The sequence below is a fragment of the Corvus kubaryi genome, unplaced genomic scaffold (assembly GCF_017639235.1).
Source record: "Corvus kubaryi isolate FWS band 111438036 unplaced genomic scaffold, C.kubaryi_AGA036_p1.0 64866, whole genome shotgun sequence".
NCBI lineage: Eukaryota > Metazoa > Chordata > Aves > Passeriformes > Corvidae > Corvus > Corvus kubaryi.
The window spans coordinates 26,021-50,168 of NW_024581570.1; the positions used below are offsets into that span (position 1 = coordinate 26,021).

The following is a 24,148-nucleotide window of genomic DNA, read 5'->3' on the forward strand; positions in this document are numbered from 1 at the left end:
AATATTTACATTACAAGAGAGCCCAAAAGCTTCAGCCAGGGCACAATCCCCCAGATCTGTGTGCTTACAGGTATGTAACAGATATAGTCCTTGCCCTAAGGGTGGAAGGAACATGTTGAGAATCTAGTAATATCCATATAAAATCTGGACAGACCCATGCTTTGCAGTATGTTTAATGATTTTCATGGTAAGCTCTCATGTGCCTGTCTGCCCATCCTGAATCACCTGTTTTCCTGTGTTTCTGAGAGCAGAATTGCATCTGGAGTAGCCCCAGCCCCAGAGGCTCTCGCTGGGCGCTGCATCGCAGCACAGACATCCTCAGCAGAAAGGTCATTTTTAACTCCAGCTTGTTATTTTTGCCTTTTGCTTCAGAACCCTTAAAGTCCCTGTCAGCTAGGGTTTAGCTGAAGCCTTGCAACTTGCCTTTTGTCTTCTCAAATGATGGAGCTGAGCCCAAGGGAACAAATGCCATTTTAATGGGCATCGTTGTGTAACTCATTACATAAGTCACTGCTGCCTTCAAAGGACTCGTGGCAAAAGTGGCAGGAGCAGTTGATTAAAAATGTGCACAATAGCTTCATTATGACATGGGGGGAGATGTCTGCTGTTATTTTTAATCTGATAGCTTTTGGATATGTGCATCCAGCAGAGACCCAAATGGCCTTTGAAAAAGGAACCATTTGTGGAATAAGATTTTTAGACTCCACTTCGTTCATTCTAACAAGCCACAAGAGTCAGGACAAGCTGGAAAATGAACTATAACCCTTTTTTAAGGCTGTGTCTCCTCTAAAGCTGCAGGGTTTTGGTGTCTGAACACACAGAGAGTGAGAGAAGATGGAGGGGTTAGTTTTTCCGGTGAAGGAAAGAAAAGGTACTGTATTCTAAAGTTTGTGGGGTTTTAATTAAAAATAAGTCTATTTTCAGTTTATTTTATATGATCCAAGCACTAGACAAGTTGAACAGTTAAACTGCCCGTCCCAGCTGCTGGGGAGCCTCCCTGCCACGGAGCAGCAGTGACACAAACAGGACCAGGAGGTGCAGAAACAGGCAGGGGATTATTTCCCATTTCTGAAGCCTCCCATGTGCTGGTTACATGAGGCTGGCGAGTGGGACCCAACAGATGGAAACTCTGCTGTGACTGAGCTCTGTAAAAGGCTGAACTTTCGCTTTGACTTTAAAGCAAATAACTTGCTGCTGGCTTAAGTTGGTGGAATTCACCAGCTTGTGTGTTTTGACTTATCTTCTGGCCTTCATTTGAACCCAAGTGGGGAGTGGCCATTTGACTATGACAGAGGTGGACGTTGGGCTTTGACTTGCCAGCTTTCTCCTGAGCAGCCTTAGTTTCTTCGCCCACAAGCACATCAGCCGATTTATCTGCCTTCCTTTTTAATCCACTATTGTTTCAAACCTGCAGTTCTTCCCTCACCAGATTTAGCTTTCTGTTGGCAAACTGGCAGCAGCACCAGTTGCTGGAGCTTGGGGAGCTGATGGGGAATCAGGTGGCTCCTGGTTGGCCGTGATCTCCTTAGCCTTCATCTGCCTGGTCCAGGGCCTTGAGGGATACTGAAAAACCCCTCTGGCCACACCTGACAGCAGGGCTGGTTGGAGCAGGCATGTCAGGCGAGCTCTCTGGTGTTGTGTGTGTGGTCAGACCCCAGACACGTGCCGGGGAGAAGAGCCTGGGAGCTGAGCAGGGCCGTGACTCAACAGCTGGAGCACGTTCAAGCACAGCAGAGTGGGAGTCTCACTAACGGGGGATGGAATCAGCTATGAAATGAGTGACATAATAAAGCTTCCAGTCAGAAATCAAGAAACTCAGATCCATAATAAAGTCATTTTGAAGGGCTTTTCTTCGAGTTGCGTGCAGCAGCAGAGCATCTAGACAGATGAAATATGAGGGGATGGAAAGTCAGTGGTTCCTTCGAGACAGAAACACTTTGATACAACTTTTTTTCCCCCCCTCTTCCAGTTGAAATCACTCAGTTGAGTTTATTACCCTGACTTTTCCCATTCATCTCACAAATATTTGGACACTGCATAAAAGGAAGTGCGGGGTGCCCTCCTCCTGCACACCAGAGAGGAGAAAGCCAGTGCTGAGACTCCAGCTAAACACTGCTGGCTATTCATCAACAAGAGGCGAGGGTAATATGATAGAATAATTTCCAGTGGGCAAACTCCCAAGCTCAGAACAACCTCAATGCTGCATTAAGGGGTTTGGTTACTGTAGATAGGCAGGAAGGAGCAGAGGGACAGGAGAAGTGGTTTGAGCACTGCCATGGCTCTGTTTTCTGCCTCTGTATATGTTACCAAATTATTTAATCTGTAAAGGCATGCTGTGCTGTTTGAACTTTTTAACTGGACAGACACACAGGACACGGAAGATATTTAAATTAGGATATAGTATAAAAAAAGTGATTTTTTCAAGGCAGACAGTGCTGTGGTAACCAGTCTAAGAAGTCTTGCTCAGCTGTGCTCTTTAGAGGAGGGTTTCAGGCTTCATCTGTAAAGGCTTAGGTCCCTTACACCTGTGAGCTAGAATCCCTTCCTACTCAAGTATCACTTCTCTTTTATACCACTTCATCCAGATTCATTACAAAGCAAATTCTGTTTATAATGCTTGAATGATGTATCAGCTTGCAAACTGTAAAGCCCAGTGTGCCGAATAATTCTGTTGGCATTCACTGAACATAATCACAGGAGCTCCACAGCTTGATCCATGAGTAGGGGGAGAGGGCTGAGGGCCTGCAGAGTGATGGAGATGCTATACCAGAGTCACTGACTCACCCTCTGCTCTGTTTAGACAAGTTGCTTCACCTCTATGCCTGCTTCCCATCTGCAGAGTAAAGTTAAGGCCTGACTGGTTAAGGATGAGAACGATGTGTTTGTAATGTGCTTGGAACAAGAAAAGCGCTATTTTAAGTGCTAAGTGTAATTAAGTGTGAGAGAATATTGGTTTGTGACTCATTTGTTTAACTGCAAATGCATCAGAAACTTGTGAGCAGATGAGAGCTGGAAAGTGCTTGGTGTAGACCATGGCAGTAAAAAGCTGCATTAATTTGTGATCTTCAAAGCAGGACTTAGCAGGGCTGTTCAAACAATAACGTTTATTATTTTTGCAAATGTCAGCTGGTTTACTTCGCCAGTACTATTTTAAGCAGTTCCTATTCTGCTCCAGCCACTTGCTTCTGTCCTTGCTCTGTGTGTCTATCTTCCCTCAGAGTGTGGCGCACAAATGATTTGGTGTGACCAAAGGGTAAGAAGAACAAAGGGGCAGTGGTTGGCTGGTGGTGGTGGTGGTGAAGAGGATCTGCTGTCAGCAGAAAAGGAACTTCCTCTGATGACACCTCCTTTTGGAGGTTCCTGACCATGCACACACGTTGGTTCAGCCGTTTGTGTGCTTGCTCCATGAAAATGGGTAGAGATGTCTGGTGGCAAGGAGAAAAGGAAATGGTAATCTTTTGAAATCTTTCTCACTTCCAGATATCTTGTCCTTACAATGCAAAATTATCACCATAGGTAACCAAGGGTTTTGTAGGCATTGAGTGTTTCCTTACTGAGACCAGCAGTTTGGATCTCACTGCAGCCCGTGGAGGAGCCAGACACAATTTGTTGCTGTCACCATTACTTCCCTGTAGATTAATTATTGTAATTGTTTGCCAGTTCTGGAAAAATTAATTGAGAGCCACAACTTCTCGTGGCAAGCGTGCATATGCGTGCAAATATGGAAATTCTCATATGGTGTATGGAATAAATACAAATGATTTTTTGGGGAGGAGTTCAAGAGTGTTATCACAGCAGCCAGGAACTCTCTTCAGTGGTGACCTTCAGCACCCTGTGGAGACAGAGAGGTTTTAAAGGTTTGGAGATCCTCTTGCGGATGTAAAGCACTGACGTAAATTGTTGCTAAGTTGGGGTGCCAGCTGCTGTAAGTGATTCTTCAGAGGCCAACTGATACGCCTGGATTTATCTGCAGTGGCCAAGGTTTTTAGTGCCTCCCTCCTCAGTGCACTAAACAGGACTTTATGATACAAAGAAAACCTGGGAAAACATTTACTTCTGTAAGTGGAGAACAGGTCTGCAGCCAGACTAGATTAGGATCGGTGCTCATGTAGCTTCCATTCATAGGATGCCTGCAAAATCTTGGTCTAGGGGACATACCTCACCAGAGTATTGGTGCGTGTGCTCACAGCAGGGTCATAACACGCTACCAGGAAATCAAGTTTAAAGGAAGACGAGCAGGGTTCCTTTCCTTGAGCTGTAGTCGGGTGGTTTCTGAGTACGAGGAGCGGGGTTTGCACTGCTCTGTGGTATTTAGCTGCTGGGTGCTAATTTGGTTCAGCAGCCTTTGCAATTTGCAGTCTGCATGCTAACGAGGTGCTGCAGTGCTGCATGCATGGGGATGTCCTTTGGACTCATTAAAGCCAATGCAGTTAATGCCCACATAACCTAAAAGAGAAATGAAACATACAGCAAAATTGCTTACTTTTCTTGATAACGTAGTTACAGACAAGTTGGGTAACTTCTGCTGAGTTATCTGGGTCACTAGAGAGCAATTCAGACCTTCATTTATTAAAGTGCTCTTTGCTCAAAATACTTTCTAAATTGCTCTCTACAAGGGAGTTTTTATTTAGCTTCATGGTTAAACAGATAAAAATGTATTTCAACAATGTCTGAGTATGGCATGACTGCAAACCTTTGAGACTTCTGCTTTTAGGTATTCAAAAAACAATGAAAATACAATTTTTAAAAGAGCTGAGCAGTTCTGCAGTTCAGCTCCTCGAAGGATGCCCTGGTGTCAAAGCGGTTCCTCTGTTCTCAGGTTTTTCTGGTACATTGGAAGTGAAATCCATTGCAGATGACAAGGGCTGGCATTTTTGTTCAGATTATCCATAGAGCCACATTCAAAATGGATGCTGCTGGGTGGGTAGAGATCAGCATCCTGGGAAGGGCATTACCTGGGGTTGTGTTCTCCAACCCTGAAGCAGCCGGGTCATGGGTACCAGGCAGAGCCCTGCCTGCACTGACCCACAGCCAAGGGCTCTGCTCTGCCAGAGGTCTGTGAACCAGTCACTTCATCCCCTTGACTCAGTTGCTCATCTGCCAAAGAGGCATGATGATTGCCTCCTTTGTAAAGTACTTTGGGACCTGCTGGAGATAAGTGCTTTGAAGAGAGGTGTTTTTCCTCTTTTCTCCCAAGGCACAGAGCAGTGCAATCCTGCTGTCCCTGCCTCTCCTTTGCAGCGTTCCTGCTTCCGAGAGAAAGCAGGAAATGATGGTGATATTGTAGCTGAGGAAAGCAGGAAATGATGGTGGCATTGTGGTTTGAAACATAATATAGAGTGACAGTTTATTAATTTTCTTTATCGTGTTCCACTCAATAAATTTACGTGGTGCAAGTCTCTTCCAGATAATGCTGTAACACAACGCCCCTGGTTTCAGCATAATTCCCCTAATCCAGTAACGCTTTTCTGTGTCTTTCTAGATTCTGAGCGTTCTCATCTCTCCTCGTTCACAATGAAGTTGAAAGGCAAGTTTCATTCACCAAAAATAAAGAGAACACCCTCAAAGAAAGGAAAGCAAGCTGACCTGACAGTGAAAACACCAGAGAAGTCAGTGAACAAAGTAAGCAAAGGCCGTGTTCTGTTATCCTGATGGTTTCTTGCTTCCTGGTACTCAGTTTATCACACTCTGGTGTGTGACTTTGTCCCCTGCATAATTCTGCAGCTCAGGGATCCTCAGGGTTACTTTATGGTTACCTATAAACAGCACTGTGTAGTATTAAATCAATAAATAAATCCCTTTGGAGAGCATGATGAGACCTCCTTCCACAAGCATTTAAATATCTCTTTATGGAACGTGGTATATGGCCTGACACATCCTCTCTGCATGCACACCCCGTGGGTTATGCTTAAAGCTTCCAAATAGCTGCATGGTTTTGGGGTGTGACCCTTTTAAAAACCCCAGACTCAAGCAAGCACATCGTTGAAGCTGGTCCAAAGATGTGCTCAATCTCTGATGACACCAGCGGGGAGAGTCACACAGATGTGTTCAGGCAGCTGCTGATCCAGCACAGTGTTCCTCAGACCAAACGTACTCCAGGTCCTCTAAGAAATGAGGTCACAAACTGATCTGTGTTATCTTCTCTCCTGTTGTGACCTGATTATGTAGCTGGAGACTATCTCTGTGACAACACTGTTGCAGTCAGTTCTCAAGTACAAATCGAAGCCAGAAGTTGAGAACAGTCGAGGTTGTTTATGATAATTAAACACCATTCTCAGCTGTTAAAAGTCTCATCCAATGTGCAGTGCCAGACACGCAGAATTCTTCAGATTATCTCTGCTGAGAGTTGTTGTAGTGTTACTGAGAGCAGCCAGCAAGATAAAGTTTTCTTAGACTGTGTGACTTGCTTAACACCCAGAAAAGTCTCTGCAGCGCTTCCTCGCCCTATTCTGCACCATGAGGTGGAAGATGGTGAGGATTTTTTCCCCAGACTGTGGGTTTTTTCCCCCAGGAAGCTGTGGATATGCTTTCTAGGGAGCCAAACACCTTGCATTGCTGAGTGTTATTTAAAAAACAAAATAAAAAAACCCCAGTGACTGTACTCCATTAAAGCTTTTAATTCCAATGATGGTTCAGGATGGTATCTTGAGATAATTTAGAGGCCTTCCTTTAAACTGATATGTGACCACATTAAATACATTAGAAAATGAAGAGCCCTTTTCAAAATGTGGTCTATAGCAATTGTTAATAATAGATTAAGTTTTTGCTCTTCTATTTTTCCCCTAAAAACAGTGCAAGAGGATATACTAATAAGCCATGCTGGACATTAAAACCATTTTTTATGTACAGATTGGGATTTTTAAAATTGGGAAACAAAACACTTGCCATAATTTTTATTACTGTACATGATTATTTAAGCTGCATTCATTTTTATGCTGTGAAATATTGTTGATTTCTGGCTCATTCCTTACCTATTTTAATAGCTACTGTCCAACTAATCAATTCACTGGATGTAGTCAGCTCATTAACTTTGTGTGAAGGGAGTGGGGAAGAGGATGTGCCTGGATTGTCGCCAGGTTTTCTTACTGTAATATAGACATCAGTTGACAAACGACAGATCTTCTGTCAGAAGGCTCACTTGATAAACCAAATATCGTCCTTTTCTCCCTCTTAAGTACTTAAGATGCTATTTTTGTGCTCTTGAAGTAGATAATCAGTGTAGAGCAGAAATAGCAATACTAAAAATTAATGTAAAATCATGATGTGTAAGCTGAAGGATATGCTTAGCTCGTGCAAACATCATCTTCTCCTTTTCCCCTTTATACCTGGGTAGGAGCAGCACTGGGGGAGTTGTTTTCAGAACCTCCTTTTGTCCCCTGAACTCTGTCTGTGATTCTTATCCTAGGGCATATTGTAGGAACAAGAGTGTCCTTCAGTACTATATACAGGCTTATGATAGATTTTACACTGCCAAAATGTAAGGAAAAAAAGGATGATTCCAGCTTCTGTAATTGGGTGTATTCTGTACAGCTCACTGTGACCCTTTCTGGGTCAGCTGTGTCTCATACATAATGCATTTGCAATTTGATTATTAAGGGCAACTTTCAGCAATCATCCAAAAATATCTATATGTGTCAGGCAGGGTGTGGAGAGGAGATGCTGTTTTGCCTGAATTTTAACTTTTTCTTGTTTAATGCCCAAAAGAGAGATGGGTGGCTGCCCCATCCCTGGAAGTGTTCCAGGCCTGGTTGGACAGGGCTTGGGGCATCCTGGTCTAGGGGAGGGTGTGGCAGGGGGTGGAAGGAGATGAGATTTAAGGTCCCTTCCAACCCAAACCATTCCATGGTTCTGTGCACCCCTGCACACACCTATGTATGATATCTTTGGACCTTGGAAGAGGATTCATCAGAACATGCTCCTGTGGAATGTCACCCAAAGAACTAGCAGGGAAAAAAAGCCCAAAAGAGAAAAAAGGGCTGTGTCCCAGCCAGTGTCCGGTGGCTGGATTCGCATCCCTTGGTGTGCTCAGCGGAAGGATTTGTGTTTCCAGCTGTCATTCTCAGCCCTGAACTCTCAGGCAGGCCCATCCCTTTTGTGCACCAGGAGAGTGTTTAAGCTATTAAGTCACAAGCCTTTCTGCAGGAAACAGTTGTTGAATGAAACCCATAAACAGCCATCGGAGCAGGAACTGCAGTCCGTGTTTTTTCACTTCTGTTTGAGAGCTTTGACTGCTGGACCATGGTCGTACTTACCCAGGGATTTTACAGACTCTCTGATCCCTAAAATGTGTGATCATTTCATATGAAGTGCAAAACCTTCTCGGGAGAGGCCAAGGCTCTCCATAGATTAATGGTTGGACTCAATGATCTTAGAGGTTGTTTCCAACCTAAATGTTTTTATGATTCTGTATCCTGGAATGAACTGTGCAGTGGTGAGGGCACATCCCTGCAAAATGGGAAATGTCATTTTTTTAATCCCAGTGAGTTGCCAGGATGCTTCTCAGCAAGGGAGTTCAGGGCACTGTGGGCTGCAGATCAGAACTTGAGGTTCCTGGCGAGAAGTATTGTCCAAAGGGTAAGCAGCAGCCAAGTTTGGGCACTTCCCAGATGAGATGGAAAATGACAGGGTGGTTTGCAGTTCTTGGATTGGGACTTAGACTTCTGAAGCTGGAGCTAGATGGAAGTTAGGACTCTAATCCTTTTATGCAACTGGCCCCAAATTACTAACCAGTGCTGCCTATAAATTGTTCTTCCTAAAACCTTTTGGGCTGCTGGCCTGGTTTTGCAGTTTAACAGCTGACAAGAGTATGGGGAGCACACAATGCCCATAGGTCATTAATTCTTGAAGCTGAATTTACTGAGGAGATAATGGATGAAATCTGACTCTGCTAAGCTCTCTGCTCCTTTTCTAGCAGTGTTCAGTAGTTAATTTAAATCTCACTTAGGAACTACTTGTGGCACTAAAAGTCCTCCAGGCATGCTGTTGTAAACTTTCAAAAAATACCCCAGTCCAAAGTGCCATTGAGGTATCGTGTATCACTTCTGAATTTCCTCTTCTGGTGTTGGTGGTGGCACAGAAATTGGTGACCACAGCTCAACTTTATTCCAATGAATTGTTCCCTTCTGCAGCATTCATTCACCAATGCCAAAACTTAGCTTTTACAGTTTGTCCTCATGGAAATTGCGTGAGTTCTCTTGTTCCAGCAGCATCCCAAAATGATTTAGGTTGGAGGCTCATCAGAGTGGAGTTTATGTGGATGTTTTCATGTATTTTACAATGACATATAGTAATTGGACAAGGAGTGTTGCCTTTAAACTGACAGAGGGCAGGTTTAGATTAGATATTGGGATGAAATTCTTCCCTGTGAGGGTGGGGAGGCCCTGGCACAGGTTGCCCAGAGAAGCTGTGGCTGCCCCATCCCTGGAAGTTGGACGGGGCTCGGACAACCAGGGATAGTGGAATGTGTCCCTGCTCATGGCAGGGGGTGGAGATGGGCTTTAAGGTCCCTTCCAACCCAAACCATTCTGTGAAATGTTTTTTCTTTCACCCTCCTAGTTTAGGGTGTGGGTTTCAAAGCAGTGCCCTTGATGTCATCAGTGGTGTTAATCTTAGCCTAAAACTGATCAAGATCAGCCTTCAGTTTGGAATGCAGGTAATTCTGAAAGTTGAAGTGTGGGTGTAATCTTGCACTGACTATTCCTTTGAAAGAGTAGTAATTCAATTTAAAAGTGTTTGTGGTAGAAGGGGTTTTTTCCACTCCTCCTGGAATATACCTTAGTCACCATACTTTGAGTGTGTTAAAGGAACCCTGCCTTTAAAAATACTGAAGTTTTAACATCTCTCCCCTTTTTTTTCCTCTCCTGTTTAGAATGTATCATGGCTAGAGGAAAAGGAGAAGGAGGTTGTCAGTGCATTGCGCTACTTTAAGACTATTGTGGACAAAATGGCAATTGATAACAAAGTGTTAGAGATGCTGCCAGGCTCAGCAAGTAAAGTGCTGGAAGCCATCCTGCCCTTGGTGCAAACTGACCCACGCATCCAGCAAAGGTGAGTTTCCTTCTTGGATTTTGGGACCACAAGAGACCAACAGGCTCCTTCTTTATCTGAAGAACCGCATCGTGCAGGAGATGCCGATGAAGTGACTGCTGTTTTTACTAATTACTTGGTGGTTTTCAAACACCATTTAAAAGCAGATTCCCTGCTGTCAAGAAGCTCATGCCATGGAAAGATAAAGCAAATCAGGCTTCTTTCAGAGTGGAGGAAGGGATGGTTCTTAGCATAAACTTGGAAATTCATCATTTTGTAGAGGGAGATTCTCTTCAGATGCTATTCCTGTTTCTGCAGTCCGTGGTGGTATCCTAAAAGCTAACAAATCTAATAGCTTCACCTGGAAAAGGAGTTTATCTTCAGAGTAATCCTTTTTTGTGTTCAGTTTATCCACCCTGATATTACAGAAGTCTGAGCCTGCACTCTTAACTGCTTTTTCGGATTTTACTGGATCAGATACAGAAGTAAATAGATGTACTTCAGCAGATTAACCAGTCCAAGTTCATTCCTGCTGCACTCAACAGATTATTGTTTTATGTTTTAACAGATAATGTGCATTATGTTTTTACCAGTTAAGCAATGGGTTTGAAGCCAGGAAAGCAGTAGAAATTTGCCAAAGCCAAGCTCAGCATGGATTATAAGAATTTGTGGTGTTGCCAAGCCATAGAGATCTCGGTGGTGTTCATCCCATGGATGCTGGAGCAATTGATTTACAGAAAACAAATAAACATTGTTGAATAATACTGAAAGAGCAAAGTTAACACAGAGAAGAGCACAGAACAAAGCAGAGAAATGCAGGTGTTTGGTTCCTGAAATCCTGCCAGTTTTTGTGCTGTTCCTATTTGTACTCCCATTAAATATCTCCAAATTTTTTCCTTTTAAGATGCTTATTTCAGTGCTGGCACAGGGAAGGTTTATAATGTAGTTGAGGCAGCCCTGGGGTGCCAAATACTTTGCAAACAGAGATGCTCAGTCGTGTTTGGCCCCAGTGCTCAGGCCAGAGCTGCTTCTGGCAGAAGGAAGGAGGAAATGGGTGAGTATCACACATGTGGCTGGGACAGGTAAGATCCAGTTCAGGTTGGATCTGTCGAACCATAATGAGCAAACTTGTGAGAATGGGAATGTCCTGTACACAGTGATCAGTCTCTCTTTCTGGAAACAGGGTGCATTAAAGCACAGATCCCATGTGCATGCCTTGCCTTGCTTAGCCTCCCGAAAAACCCAAAAGGGGATCCGGCTTTCTCAACAAAGCTGTGTCCTTCTCTCCCTACCTGTGTACTATAGTGGCAGGACACAAAGGGGTGATTCTGATGTCAGATCCCCCTCAAGAAAAGTGAGCAAGAAAAGTGATGAAGAAAGCCTTAAAATTATTGTTGGACTTCTTTGTACTTTAGGGGAAGCATTTGCATCAAGGAAAAAAGTAATTAAATCTCACACAAAATGGGCTTTCGATTACTGCCTCTTTAGAAGGAAGCAGACTGAAGATTAATGGCAAAGAAATCAAAGTCTTAGAAAGAGATGGGGGAGGGAAATGATGTTTAGGAAATATCTCCTACCAAGCTAATTTCATTTGAAATGAGAACAAATGGCAAGCAGCAAGCTTTTAAAAAAAACCCAAACAACAACCAAACAATCAAGTCCTTGCCATTGTTTGTATCCCCTGGTTGTAACTTGACAGTAGTTCTTTCCCCAGTCCTGCAAACCTCATTCACCTAAATAAACTCATTGGAGCTCGAGGGCTTGATTCTTTTCTCACAGATAATGAAGTTACTGGAGTTAAGCCAATGTAAAATGGATACCGGAGAGAAATGGGAAGATTTGGAACAACTTGTATCAGTAATGATTGCAAGATTACACCTTCTCTTATCTGTTTATGGTTTTGATGCAGTTTGAAATTGATTTAACGTGACAAAGAATTGCTGAAGCGTTGCCATCAGCAGTACTGTTAACACACCTTGTTTAGCAATGAAGTCAGTGTTTTCAGAATGGCCAGGAAGATGCCTGGGAGCATTGTTGTTACAGTTAACTTTTATTTAGAGTTGTCATCTTTCCAAAACATGCCTTTTTTTGCCCTTCAGAACAATAGCTTTCAATTCTGTTTCTCATTAAAAACAAAACAAAGCAACACCCTTCCTCTTTCAAACCTGAAATTCATTCAGTTCAATTTCTCTAAAGAAGTAATTTTAATTGTGTGTTTTCAGGCATTATAAACAGTGAGGCAGTGATTTGTAAAGGAATGGATAGAGTCAGCTCTCAGTGATCCAAGGTGGTTTTGGGGAGAGCTAATAATGAAGAAGGATAATACTGAAATAACATAGCTTAAACTTAAATGTAGGGCTTAAATACTTATCTTTAAAGTTAAAGCATAGGATGGAACTGTAAATTAAGATGGAAAGAATATTATTTTTAGCATTGCTGTGCTAACCTGCATCCCAGATAATTCCTTCTGATACTTGGGAATGAGCTGTTGATGGTTTGTACCTTCAAACTGTCATAGTTTGGTGCTAGAGAACAGGAGAGCAGCTGCAGTGGAGGAGAAGCCTGAGCTTTGTCACTTGCTCAACACAAATTCTGAGTGTCAGAGAGCAAAGGAGTGAAATGCACAGTGTGAAACTCACTCCCATAACATTTGATAACATCTCCAAAATTTCTTTTTGCTCTTTTTTCTCAACTGTTCCCTCTCCTGCTGTGCAGTTCTGCCATCTCATCCTGCTACAGCCGAGTGTACCAGAGCCTGGCCAACCTCATCCGCTGGTCTGATCAGGTGATGCTGGAGGGGGTGAATTCAGAGGACAAGGAGATGGTGACAACAGTGAAGGATGTCATAAAAGCTGTTCTGGATGGAGTCAAGGTACATGAGACAAATACTGTAAATTTTATTTATTTACATGTATTATATGAACGCCTTATTTCTGCCTTCAGTAAACTACCCCTTAAATCAACTGTTCCATAAGTTAAATGTTCCTTCTTGGAGTGCTGGTTAAAGACTAGCACAGTTTGGCTCTGAATGTGATTTTCTAGCATGCTCACCCTGGCATTTGGATGAATTGGAAGAAGCAATGAATCTTTATTCATCATTGCATTAAATTTTCAGCGAGTCATTCCCAGTCTCCCATGCAGATTACAAGACCCGGGTTGCACATTTTCTGTCTTGGTAAAATAAAATGAAAATGCTCCCTGTCAATGCCCACAGAGAATGAAAGACTCCAGCTCCATCTTTTAAGAGAAATTTCAAGGGATTTGTCAGTGATACATCATCACTCTAAGCAGCTGGATTAGGGTGTGGAACAGGTGATGAGCTAAACTCAGTTTCTTGGAGATTAGTTTTACATTGCTAATGGAAACGTTTAACAGAAACCTTTGTATCCATTGTCAGACCTGCTTGTAGCATTCCCTCCCTGTTCCCCCCTAGGAAAGCTGTTGGCTTTCCTTCTACCTCCTGGTAAGGTTCTTGTACCCATTATTTCTGTGTCCCAGGCTTGTCTCTGGGCTGGTCACTCACCTTTCTTAGTATTGCAGGTACAAGTATCTTTGACCTGGGCTTAGGGCACCAGTGGACAAGACTGTCACATCTCCTGGGCATCTTATTTTGGAAACTGTAGAGGAAGTTAAAGCTCTTTCAAGAGCAGGGCTGGATCTAGTGGAGAATGCTTAAATCAACTACACAAGGAAAGTTTGGATAGAGACTGTGCTTTAAGAATTGCAGCAGGTGTTTCACCTGGAATTATGTATCAGGAACAGGCATCTTTCACTGTACTCAGACTCAGTTTTATGAAATGGAGCCAAATGTAAAAATGAAGTGGATCTCCCAAGCTTTGACTGTCACATTTTCAGGCCTCTTGGTTTGGTGTCTGCATCATCTGGCTATCTCTTTAATGTTACTCACAGATACTAAAATCTACTATTACTTTGTGAGCCTTTTAAATAAATATCTTTGAAACAAATAATTTCCATCACTCAAAGAAGATGGATTTTCCAGGATTATTTTGCACAGTATGCTCTTTAACTTTAAGCCACACATTATAAAAATAAAGCTGGTCTTAAATTTGCACAGCGGGAGAGAGGAAAAGAGTTGAGCCTAAAATCTCAGCTGCTGTTAGCGCTGGAATTCAGCAGCAATTTGCAGTACATGAAAATCTGTGCTGTGGTATCTGAACTGTAATTCCCCAGCAAATGGTGAGTTCTCTCTGACTGAATCTGCACAATCCCATGGAGAGATGTGTTGTCCCCAGATCTGGAAGAGAGTTCTGTGGTCTTACTGCGGGAGACTTGGACACACGTTGTCCTTTGACTTCAAGCAATATTTAAACCCTTGGTACCTGTTGCCTTTCAGTCAGAGCTGCATCCCGTGTGGATTGGGGGAAGCTCTCAGAGTGGGGAAGATCTTGGATGTCTGTTCATGAGCAAGCCCAGGCTGGGAGCAACATGGGCATGTCTGTGCAGTGCTGATCCTGAGCTGTGCAGCCCTGCTCAGCAGCATGGCTGTGTCAGTCTCTGCTTTGTTTTTAGACTGAAAGTTATTTTGGCCTTGGAGTTGGAGCTGGCTCATGTCTGGTCAGCCTTAGAGCAGATGTGTGGCTGTCTGAGGAGATGGGAGAGTGTTTGCCCATCAAGAGGTCAGCATTTGGAAGCAGTGTCCTCTTACCTCCTGCACAGCAAGGAACAAGGTTTATTTTAGAAAGACCAAGCCACATTTCAGATCTGGAAGCAGAACTGAGAAGATAGACACTTCTCTCCACAGCAGAGCCTATTTTGTTTTTCTGGCAGATCACACAAGATCCACTTCCACATTTCAGTGCTTACTTCTTTATTTTCAGAACTGAGCATAAAGGAGTCTCTTGTTCACCTCTGTTACTTGATACTTCGATCTCAGGTTTTAGGGCCTTGCTAGGCAGGAAAAAAAATCCTTGGTTTGATTACATAACTTCCCAAAAATCCATCTCATTGTGGAATTTCCAGCTTGCTGAAGTAGCATACTTTGTAGAGAGGCTTTAATTATCTCTAATTACTGCTGCAGGAATCTCTTTCCTTGCTGATAAGGAATAGCATAATGTGCATCTGGCTCAGTTGTGTGCTGATTACCTCTGTGTGTATGCTAAAGATTTTGGCATGATTTCCAAATGCTAGTTCTCATTTGGGGATAGCAGAGAGGAGAAACATTCAGGGTCTGGTGATATTTGTCAAAGTTTGAAGGGAAAGTGATCCTCTCAGGTAATGGCAATCGTGCATTGCCTTGGTGCCTTCGCTGGAAGGTGCTTAGGGGTTTTCTCCCCCAGTCCCAAAGGTTTGAATCATTCTGAAGATACGTTTGAGCCAAATTGGATTGGTTTTCTCCCGTTTTAACCTACATTCACATATGGTGGACAATTGTGTGTTCATTATGACTGGCAAAATAGGAAAATTGAGCACTTCAGCCCTGAGTGTCTGGGGCTCCTCAGTGCTGCTGTGGCACAGCCACCACCACAGTCTGCAGTGTTGGCCTGCCTTTGGTTTAAGGTGGTGAAGAAAGGTCAGGAAAAGGAGACAATACCCTTTCCCTTCCATAGCCTTTTCAGAGGGATGTTTAAGGAGTATTTTGGCTTTTGGTTTGAATGCCCATACGTTCCATTTCCCTTCTTGTGCTCCTGCACGTTTGCAGTCCTTTGTGGCCACTATCCAAAAGGCCCACAGGGTCCAGCCCTGAGTCTGTTAAAGTGCATGAGGGTCTCCAAAAATCTCTTCAGCAGTGGAATTTTGTCCAGGGCGCAGAAAGTTGGCAATCCCTTGTGTCATCACTCAACCCCATGATGCCAAATGCAGCCAAAAGAGTCAAGTGATGTTAGTCATCAGGGCACTTCTCAGAACATGCTGTTCCTTGCCAGGGCTCTCTGTCCCAGCAGGGACATCTTCATAGCTTTAGTCCCCATGTACATCTGTTTGTGTTCCCTCTTCCTTCCCGCTGTGTGGGATGTTCCAGGACAGCTTCTGGAATGCTGAGTGTTTGTCCTGGTTTTGGGTAACACAGTGTACGTTCTGTTGGAGCACCAGCTCACACCAAGAGTGTAAGTAGAGCATGGAGACCAAAGTCAGCTGTGGTGGACACTTGGACGGTGTTTGCACCTTATTCCTCATGTTGTGTGTGTGTTAACCCATGGAATTTCAGCTTTCAGTAGAGCTTTATGTAAAACTACCAGAACTGGAGTATTTTCCTTCCTCGGAGGGATGATGGCAATGACGTTCCAGTTGCAGCTACTGCATTGAGAGAGCAATGCCAGTTGTTTCCAAGCTCCATAGAGAAGGACACGAGTATGATACTGGAATGATGACACTGTACTTCAGGCTGCTTTAAAAAAAAAAAAAAATTAAAATTGATCCTTTATAGTTTGCTTTGCGTAATATGCTGGGAAGCCAATACTGGCAGGAAACACTGCCAGTTTTCCAGCCTGCCTGTAACAGGGGCATGTGTGTTTGTATCTGTGAGCAGGAGATCTGTTTGTCAGCCTCAGACATCCATAAAATGTTCTCTCCATCTTCCTGGCGTGAATGATTGTTGCTTTGACTGCTGGCAGACTTAGAGTTCAGGATTATCATGCCCTTATCTCTTTATCCAGAGCCTTATCTGCCTATAACAGAGACACTGCAGTAGCTCCTTGAATGATTAAGTCTTCCATTGCTAATGTGTTAAAAGGTGGCTTCAGGGGAAGCAGGCCTTTTCGTAAAGGTGTTCACTGTTAAATTTTTGGTCGGGCATTTTACAGAAAACTTGCTTTTTGAAACAAATACATTCTTATTTATAAAATATAAAGCAATTATTTAATGTTGTTTTTGGCTAGGTGAAATACTTCACTGGGTAAGACCGTTTTGTACTTATATTTATGTATGTAAAGCCAATTTACCATTATCTAGGGTGTTGTGTGGTCTGGAACACATTTGTGAGATAGAGGAAAGAGGAAGCACAGCAAAAAGACACACACGTGGGTTTGTGCAGAATCCCCACACATTCGGGGGTAATGAGCTTCACTCAAATAGTGCCAAACTTCCTCTGGATGCAGCCTGCTCCTTAGCAGCTGTTCTGCATCATTTCTGTGGCTCTGTACCAGACTTAAACCCAGCTCAGCTCTGTGTCCATGCCATCATTAAGCCATAACCAAGAGTTTACTGCAGTAGCATCCCTTTGTGTTCTAGGATGTTTAAGGGCAGCATTCAGCAAATAGTGATTATTCTCTTTTTCTTCTCTCCATCCATCAGGAGCTGGTCAGACTCACGATTGAAAAGCAGGAGCATCCCTCTCCCACAAGCCCAGTTAAACCCAGTTTACCAGCATGTAAATCTGACAGGTGGGTCACTGATTTCTTCTGTGGGCAGGACTGATATAGAAGGATTATTTCTGACTACTGACAGCTGAGTTAAATCATTCAGCTATTCTTCACAGTGGGTGGGTAGTGTTCTTTATGTAGCCCCATCCATTTCAGTAGGATCACTAAAAGAGAATATGCTATGATAGGAAAGACACCAAAATCTGGCAGTGAGACATCCCTTGTGTCACGTGCACGCTGTGCTCTGCATACACATGGAATTCCACCTGCAGATGCAAATTCTGCCTTCTGCTCTAGGTGTCTGTCTGATAGCACATGATTTAAAATAGGTTTGAATCTGTCATCAGGCTGCATTCCAGCTGTGGTTTATGATCTACAGTCTGTGTTTTGCATGTTGCAGCCCATCAGAACTTCCCCTTACCGACCGAGAAATGGAGATCCTCAACAAAACAACTAATATGACTCAGTCCAACGAGCTACTGACTGACTCCATGGATGAAGAAGTTGCACCTCCTAAACCCCCTCTGCCCAGCATTCGTGTGGCAGAGAACAGGTAATGCTGATCAGCCAGCTGAGTGAAGAGCACCAGTGCCTCTTACCAGCCTGTTGGTTTTTAAACAATCTTGCAAAATGTGCCCAAGAGAGGAGGGTTAGTGTTGCTTCTGAATTTCCAGTCCTCCAGAGTAATTGTTCCGTGATCCTGGACTTTGCTTTGTGTTCTGTCTCTCTTACTATTTTTTGTGTGTTTTCCTCCTTCTTTTTATGTGAGGATAGTGCCATGCCCTGACGTCCACACATGAGAGGCATCACATAAAGCCATAATAACCTAATGTAAAACTGTGTGAATTCCACACTTAGAACTGTCTTGGGCTGCTGTATCTGATGGGAAATGTTCCTCTAACCTCGGGGGGCAGTTACCAACCTGTCCTGCACAGCCAGGTTGTTCTGCTTTGCCTGTGAGCTTAAGAGTGAAAGCCAACAGTGTGTGAAAAAAATCTTGTGCTTGGTTCTTCTTACCCTGTTCTACGAGTAACCACATGAAAGTTTCTGTGTTCTATTTTGAGAAGGAAGAGAAAACCCCCAGTTTGCAGGTTTGTGTGTGTGTGTGTTGTTTTTCTTCTCTCGTACTGGTGCTAATGGCTGGTGTGAAAAATACGTGTCGTGTTAATTTGGAAATGCGGCATCAAGGTCTGTGGCTGACAAAAAGAATCACATTTCTGTGTATTTTATGAATTCTCAAAGGTCATATAAAAATTTCCTGGTATGTTCTAAGAACAGAGTATGTGTGCCCTTGGGAACTTCTCAGGCTTGACGACTACCAGAATTATGTGTCATTAGAAGCAAAAACTAAAAGTCAAAGGGTTAAAGTCTCACAAGTTACTGCAAATGTGTGGGTCTGACACAGATTCATGCCAAAACATGGGGCCCTCACAGTGCACGTGGTGAGAGAGGCTCTGACCCTTTTGTTCCCTGAACTTCACCAAGAAAGCAAAGGCCAAAAAAAAAAGCATTTTCCTGTCCTGTAAATTTGTGAAACTTTAAGCATTTTTCAGACCTGGAAGGTTTGAGGAGGGGGAGGGACTTCTCTGAATGGAAACAATATTTGGGTCAACCAAAACATTTAATTTGGATTTTCACTGCTTTTTTTCAGGAAATAATTACCATGCTAATTATCTGGATTAAAAATACTTTTTAGAACAGCATTTGTTTTTGTTTGAGAAATACCAACTCTTTTCCAACCTTTAAAAATAAATCACTTAACAGGACTTTACCTGTGCGAGTATTCTTAGGTTGGTATTTGTCAGTGGATAAATTTTGCTGAATAGCTGCTGGCTGACAGAAGCTTTCTGGAAAACAACTTGTGAAGCCTCTGAAAGTCTTTTTGCTGGAAGAGTGATGGAAGCATCAATTCCTGTTGTGTCTTGCAGCCCTCCACCAGCACTGCCCCCTAAAAAACGTCAGTCGGCGCCTTCCCCAACCAGAGTGGCTGTTGTGGCCCCCATGAGTCGAGCTACCAGTGGGTCCAGTTTACCTGTTGGGATCAACAGACAGGTAATGGCATAAACCCTTTGTGAAAGCCAAGGGAAACGTGCTGTGAACTGGAGGAGAAGCTCAGGGAGATGCTGTGACCTGCAGCCACACAGATCCCTGCACGTCTCTGCTCGTCCCAAGCAGCCCAGTGCAGGCAGCCTGCAGTGGGAGCGGCAGTGGCAGGAGCAGCAGTATCATAAATAATGTGAACAGCTTAATTTTTTTTTACAGTGTTGTTGGATTTAATTAACAAATTGCTACAAACTTTGTTGCCTTGAGCGGTAGCAGAGTGTGAGGATGGGAGTGGTTGAGTGTTGCCATGTCCAGTAGATCAGGGGACAGCAGCTGGCTGAGCTCCCTGAGATCTCACCAGGGTTTCCTCACAGGCCAAGGGAGCACGTGGCTGAGTGAGATCAGAAGTGTGTCTTCATCCAGTCACAATTTAAAACATCTTTTAACTCAAGCAGTAGTTTGAGTTACTGCTCTGACCGCTGCTGGTGCTTTGAGGAAATTTGTACATTTTTTGGTAGAAAAATGGAAAAGTTGTGTGTGTTAATCACATTCCATTTCTTATGCTAGTCTGGGGTTTATGAGGTTGTAAATGGCTGGGTTTGCTTTACACATTCAGGAACTTACTAGCTCAGCAGTGAGGACCCGAATCATATTAAATTGCACAAAAATCAAATCTTGTCCTCATCCCCTAAGCCTCAGCTCTGGCTTAGGGAGTCTCTACAGTCATTTGGCTGACCCAGATAAAGCTGTGGCCACTCTTCAGTTCAAACTACAGTCACACTAAGGTTGTTCTGATGGAGTTGAGGGGTTCACTCGCAGGTTAATAAGCTTGAGGTAATTTCTGAAATGGGACTACAGCCATAGGCACAGAAAGTTGTATCTCACTACAGTTTATTTTCCCTTTGCACACACCTGAGCTAACCAAGTATTTGCTAAAGGCCCAGGTATGTCCTAAGAGATCTGGCAGTGTCATTCCCTTGTCTCAGTGTCACAACAAGCAGTCATCAGACACATGTAGCTGTGAAGAACTTGGTAGTCGTCTCAACATCTGCAGTCCAGTGTGGGCCACAGCAACCCCTGCTTGAAATCAAGAACACACACAGCTCCCTGGCATGGGCTGTTTACCAGATCAGAGGGTTTCTGTGTTCTCCATGAGCTTAGTAAGGGCCAGCAGCACTGATCCTCTCCCCTCCTGTGAGGTCGTTGCTCTTCGAGCTGCATCTTCCTCACTAGCGAGCTGCCAAGAGTGATGATGATTTAATTTTTTTTTTTTTTTTAAATCCTGAAGGATTTTGATATTGACTGCTATGCCCAGAGGAGATTGTCAGGTGGAAGCCACTCCTATGGGGGGGAGTCTCCTCGCCTGTCTCCGTGCAGCAGCATCGGCAAACTGAGCAAGTCTGACGAGCAGCTCTCCTCTCTGGACCGCGACAGCGGCCAGTGCTCCCGCAACACAAGCTGTGAAACCTTGGGTAAGAGGGACTGGTGGGGGGGCCCTGTCCCTCTCACTGGGGAGCTGCCACAGCTGAGGTGCAGAAGTTGATGCAGTAAATGCACTGCACTTGCAGCTGTTGTCTTGGAGTTGCTGCAGGCAGTTCAGTGCAGAGCTGTTCTGTCCGAGGAAAAAGCCCAGGGGGTTGTGTTTCCTTTGCTGTAGGTGATTGTGCTCAAACTCAATTCAGCTCTCAAGTGGAATGTTCTCTTCATTTCAGCCCTGTCTGCAGAAATGACAGTCCTGGTAGACTAAAGCAATGTTGTTTCTACATGCTAGAAAAGAAAATAAAAATATAAATATGACACAAATTATGTCTGCAGTCATCTACCTACTGACTTTTTGCTATTTGTTTGCTAGTATAAAGAATTAATTATGAGTTACATGAAGTCTGGATGTTACAGAAGGTGTAAAAAGATGGTCCCAGCTGCAAGGAAGTTCCACTCTGATTAAAACGAACTGATTAATTAACTGATGGAATGGGTGGGACAGAACTGAGAAGGGCTAAGCAGCAAAAGAGAGAAACTAATCCATCATTCTCTTGTTTACCCAGATCAATCAGATCACTATGATCCAGACTATGAATTCCTGCAGCAGGACCTCTCCAACACTGATCAGATACCTCAGCAGGGGCCAGGTATCCTCAGCCCATTGCCAGAGTCCTTGGGTGAGTCTGGCTCCCCTTTCCATGGACACACTTTCCAGCTCCCGCAGGGCAGCTCTCCTCCACTGGAATTCTGCAGCCTCTCGGGAGCAGCGCAGCCAACAGAGACTCCTCCAGCTTTACCAGAGAAGAAGAGGAGGAGTGCAGCCTCCCAGACTCTGGATAACTCGGGCTGCAGGGTGTCCTACGAGAGGCACCCTTCCCAGTACGACAACATCTCCGAGGATGACCTGCAGAATGCCGTGGTTGTCCCATCAATACCCTTCACGCCCTTTGCTGCTGTTCTGCCTTTCCAGCAAGGAAACTCTTCAGGACCAGTGGAATTCATTGCTGATTTTGCTGCTCCAGATTCGAACAGTGACCCAGAAAAGCCGCCACCTCTGCCAGAGAAGAAAAACAAACACAGTAAGCAAGTTCCTGTGGTTGAGTTTTACTTTTACCTTGCAGTTTTTGTGCTTCTGATCATCACTAAGTAGTGGTGATCGTGGTAATGCTCTTGCTTATGTGAGTCTGAGTGTCAAAAGCAGTCAGCCAATGTCAAACACGTGGAAGGGAAATGTCAGACCTGTGGTGGGCAGGGAGGGATTCCTGGGGCCAAGATTGGTGCAGGCCCAAGGGATCTGGAATCACACAGCATCTTCGTTACTGTAGTGAGACCATTTTACTTCTCTGTTTACTTGAATGTGAATCTTTGAGGCACTCTACCTTGCAGATCTTTCTGGTCTGTTCTCCCTTTTTAAGTCCATTCCCTCCCCCCTTCCCCAATTTTGTTTTCCCACTGCAGAGAAGTGTTGGGTGGTGTCCAAGAGCTCACAGAAAGGACTGCTTTTCTGTCCAAAACCCAGCCTTGCCAGAGCAGTTACTTGGCAATAGGAGCACAGTCACCCACATAGCTGTGCAAGACAACACCATTAACTGGAGTCCAGTACTGCTGTTTTGCTACGGGATCTCATTTCCTTTGGATGCCTGAGAATTTCCCACATCATTAAAACAAGCAGCCTCTAAAAGCAAAGGCTCCTGTCCCCAGCCAGACTCCTGGCACACCAGGGCTGACCACATCTCAAGCTCACAACCTTCTTCTGATTTCCTTAATGTTCATGGCTGAAAAATGTGAAACCTCCTTGCCAAACAGGCAGCCACAGTGCTCTGCTGGGGAAGGCTGTGGACTACACAGTGAGATCCAGCAGATACTGGTTTACTGGTCACTGGCTGGCTTTGCAGTGTGTGTTGCATGAGGAGGTAATGTATCCAAGATCTGGATGAAGAGCGTTACATTGCACGGCTGGCAGCCCAAGAGGAGAGCTGATTCAAAGTGCTGAGTTGGCCTTCTGGCTCCTTACTGCAGTTTATAGACTTGTTACTGAGAAGAATTTTTGCCCAGAAAGGTTCTGGACTCCCTGTCCCTGGAGGTGTTCCAGGACAGGCTGGATGGGACACTGAGCAACCTGGCCTAGTGGAAGGTGTCCCTGCCCATGGCAGGGGGATTGAAACTGGATTCTTTAAGGTCCCTTCCAACCCAAACCAGTCTAAGATTCTGTGATTCTATGGATAAGGTGGGAATGAGATGTGGTGTCACAGTGTATTCTCTCCATTCCTTTGTAGTGCACTTTGTCAGTTACTTCTTTAAAAATATGCCTTGTCTAAAAGCATTTCCATTATCTCTAAGTGACCAGTCCACTTTAGTAACCCTCAGGGATTTAACTCAGAGCACATGGCTTGACTGACCTGAAAGTGAGGGTCATCCAGTTTCCCCATATGCAGGAAATCTCTTTAGTTCCTCTCTGGTAATCAAGCAGTTAAAGACACTAAAATGAGCTAAAAAAGAAGCTGAGATGGTTGTTTGTGGACAGCAGAAAGGAAGTAAATGGTGGCACAGGGCACAGCCAAGGCTGGTTGTTACGGCTTGTGCTGTTTAAATCCTCACCTGCAGTATGAGCAGCCGGGGGCTGTGATACAGAGCACATTAGTGCAGGCTCAGGTCCTTGTGGATCTGCTGTTAGTGATGAGGAATGGCTGTTACACCACTCAGGCTGGGATGGATGCAGGGAGATGCACCTCTGTGCACGTAGGCAGCATCAGTGGAGGGGAGATTCCTGGCTGAATCTTGGGTAAGAGGCAGTTTGACGCTTGAAAGAGAGATCTGGGCTGTTTGCTTGTCTTTAAGCCCCATGTCTTTGTTTTCTGGTATCACACAAGATGTCAAAGAATTTAAGTTTAAAAGCAATCTGCATTATTACCTGAGCACAGCTTTAACCTCAGTACTGAGGCCTTGTGTGAATTTTCTTTGATGTTGGATTAGAGTTAATTGTAATCTGGCACTATCAGAAATTTGGGGAGTATTGATCAGATTGCATTGTTAGGAGAGGTAGGAGCTGTGACCTAATGTGTTGTCAACTCTGATGATTTGATAAAACATCCTTGCTGCAAAACTTGGGCTGATACCTGACTGGTGCAGATTTTTTTGTTGCGTTCATGTAATGCTGAGAATTTGTTTTAGATTGTCTTTACTCCACAGTACATCACTCCACAGATTTGTGGTTGCTAGTTTTACTTTTATTTTCAGCATTTAAAAGGTCGGTCAGACATTACTCAGGCTCTGTGGTGACA

At 44.0% G+C, this 24,148-nt stretch overlaps 1 protein-coding gene across 8 annotated transcripts in view; it reads left to right on the forward strand.

Moving 5' to 3' along the window:
* The first annotated feature begins 5,482 nt into the window (after window positions 1-5,482).
* Window positions 5,483-24,148, forward strand: part of LOC121672699 (rap guanine nucleotide exchange factor 1-like) — a 53,125-nt gene continuing 34,459 nt past the window's right edge. For all 8 annotated transcript variants that reach the window (XM_042045461.1, XM_042045463.1, XM_042045465.1 and 5 more), the window contains exons 1-8: window positions 5,483-5,622; window positions 9,869-10,047; window positions 12,742-12,898; window positions 17,275-17,363; window positions 17,743-17,895; window positions 19,271-19,394; window positions 20,674-20,857; window positions 21,431-21,946. In XM_042045461.1, the coding sequence (XP_041901395.1) occupies window positions 5,515-5,622; window positions 9,869-10,047; window positions 12,742-12,898; window positions 17,275-17,363; window positions 17,743-17,895; window positions 19,271-19,394; window positions 20,674-20,857; window positions 21,431-21,946 (1,510 nt within the window). In that variant the 5' untranslated portion in view covers window positions 5,483-5,514. The remainder of the gene's footprint in view (window positions 5,623-9,868; window positions 10,048-12,741; window positions 12,899-17,274; window positions 17,364-17,742; window positions 17,896-19,270; window positions 19,395-20,673; window positions 20,858-21,430; window positions 21,947-24,148) is intronic.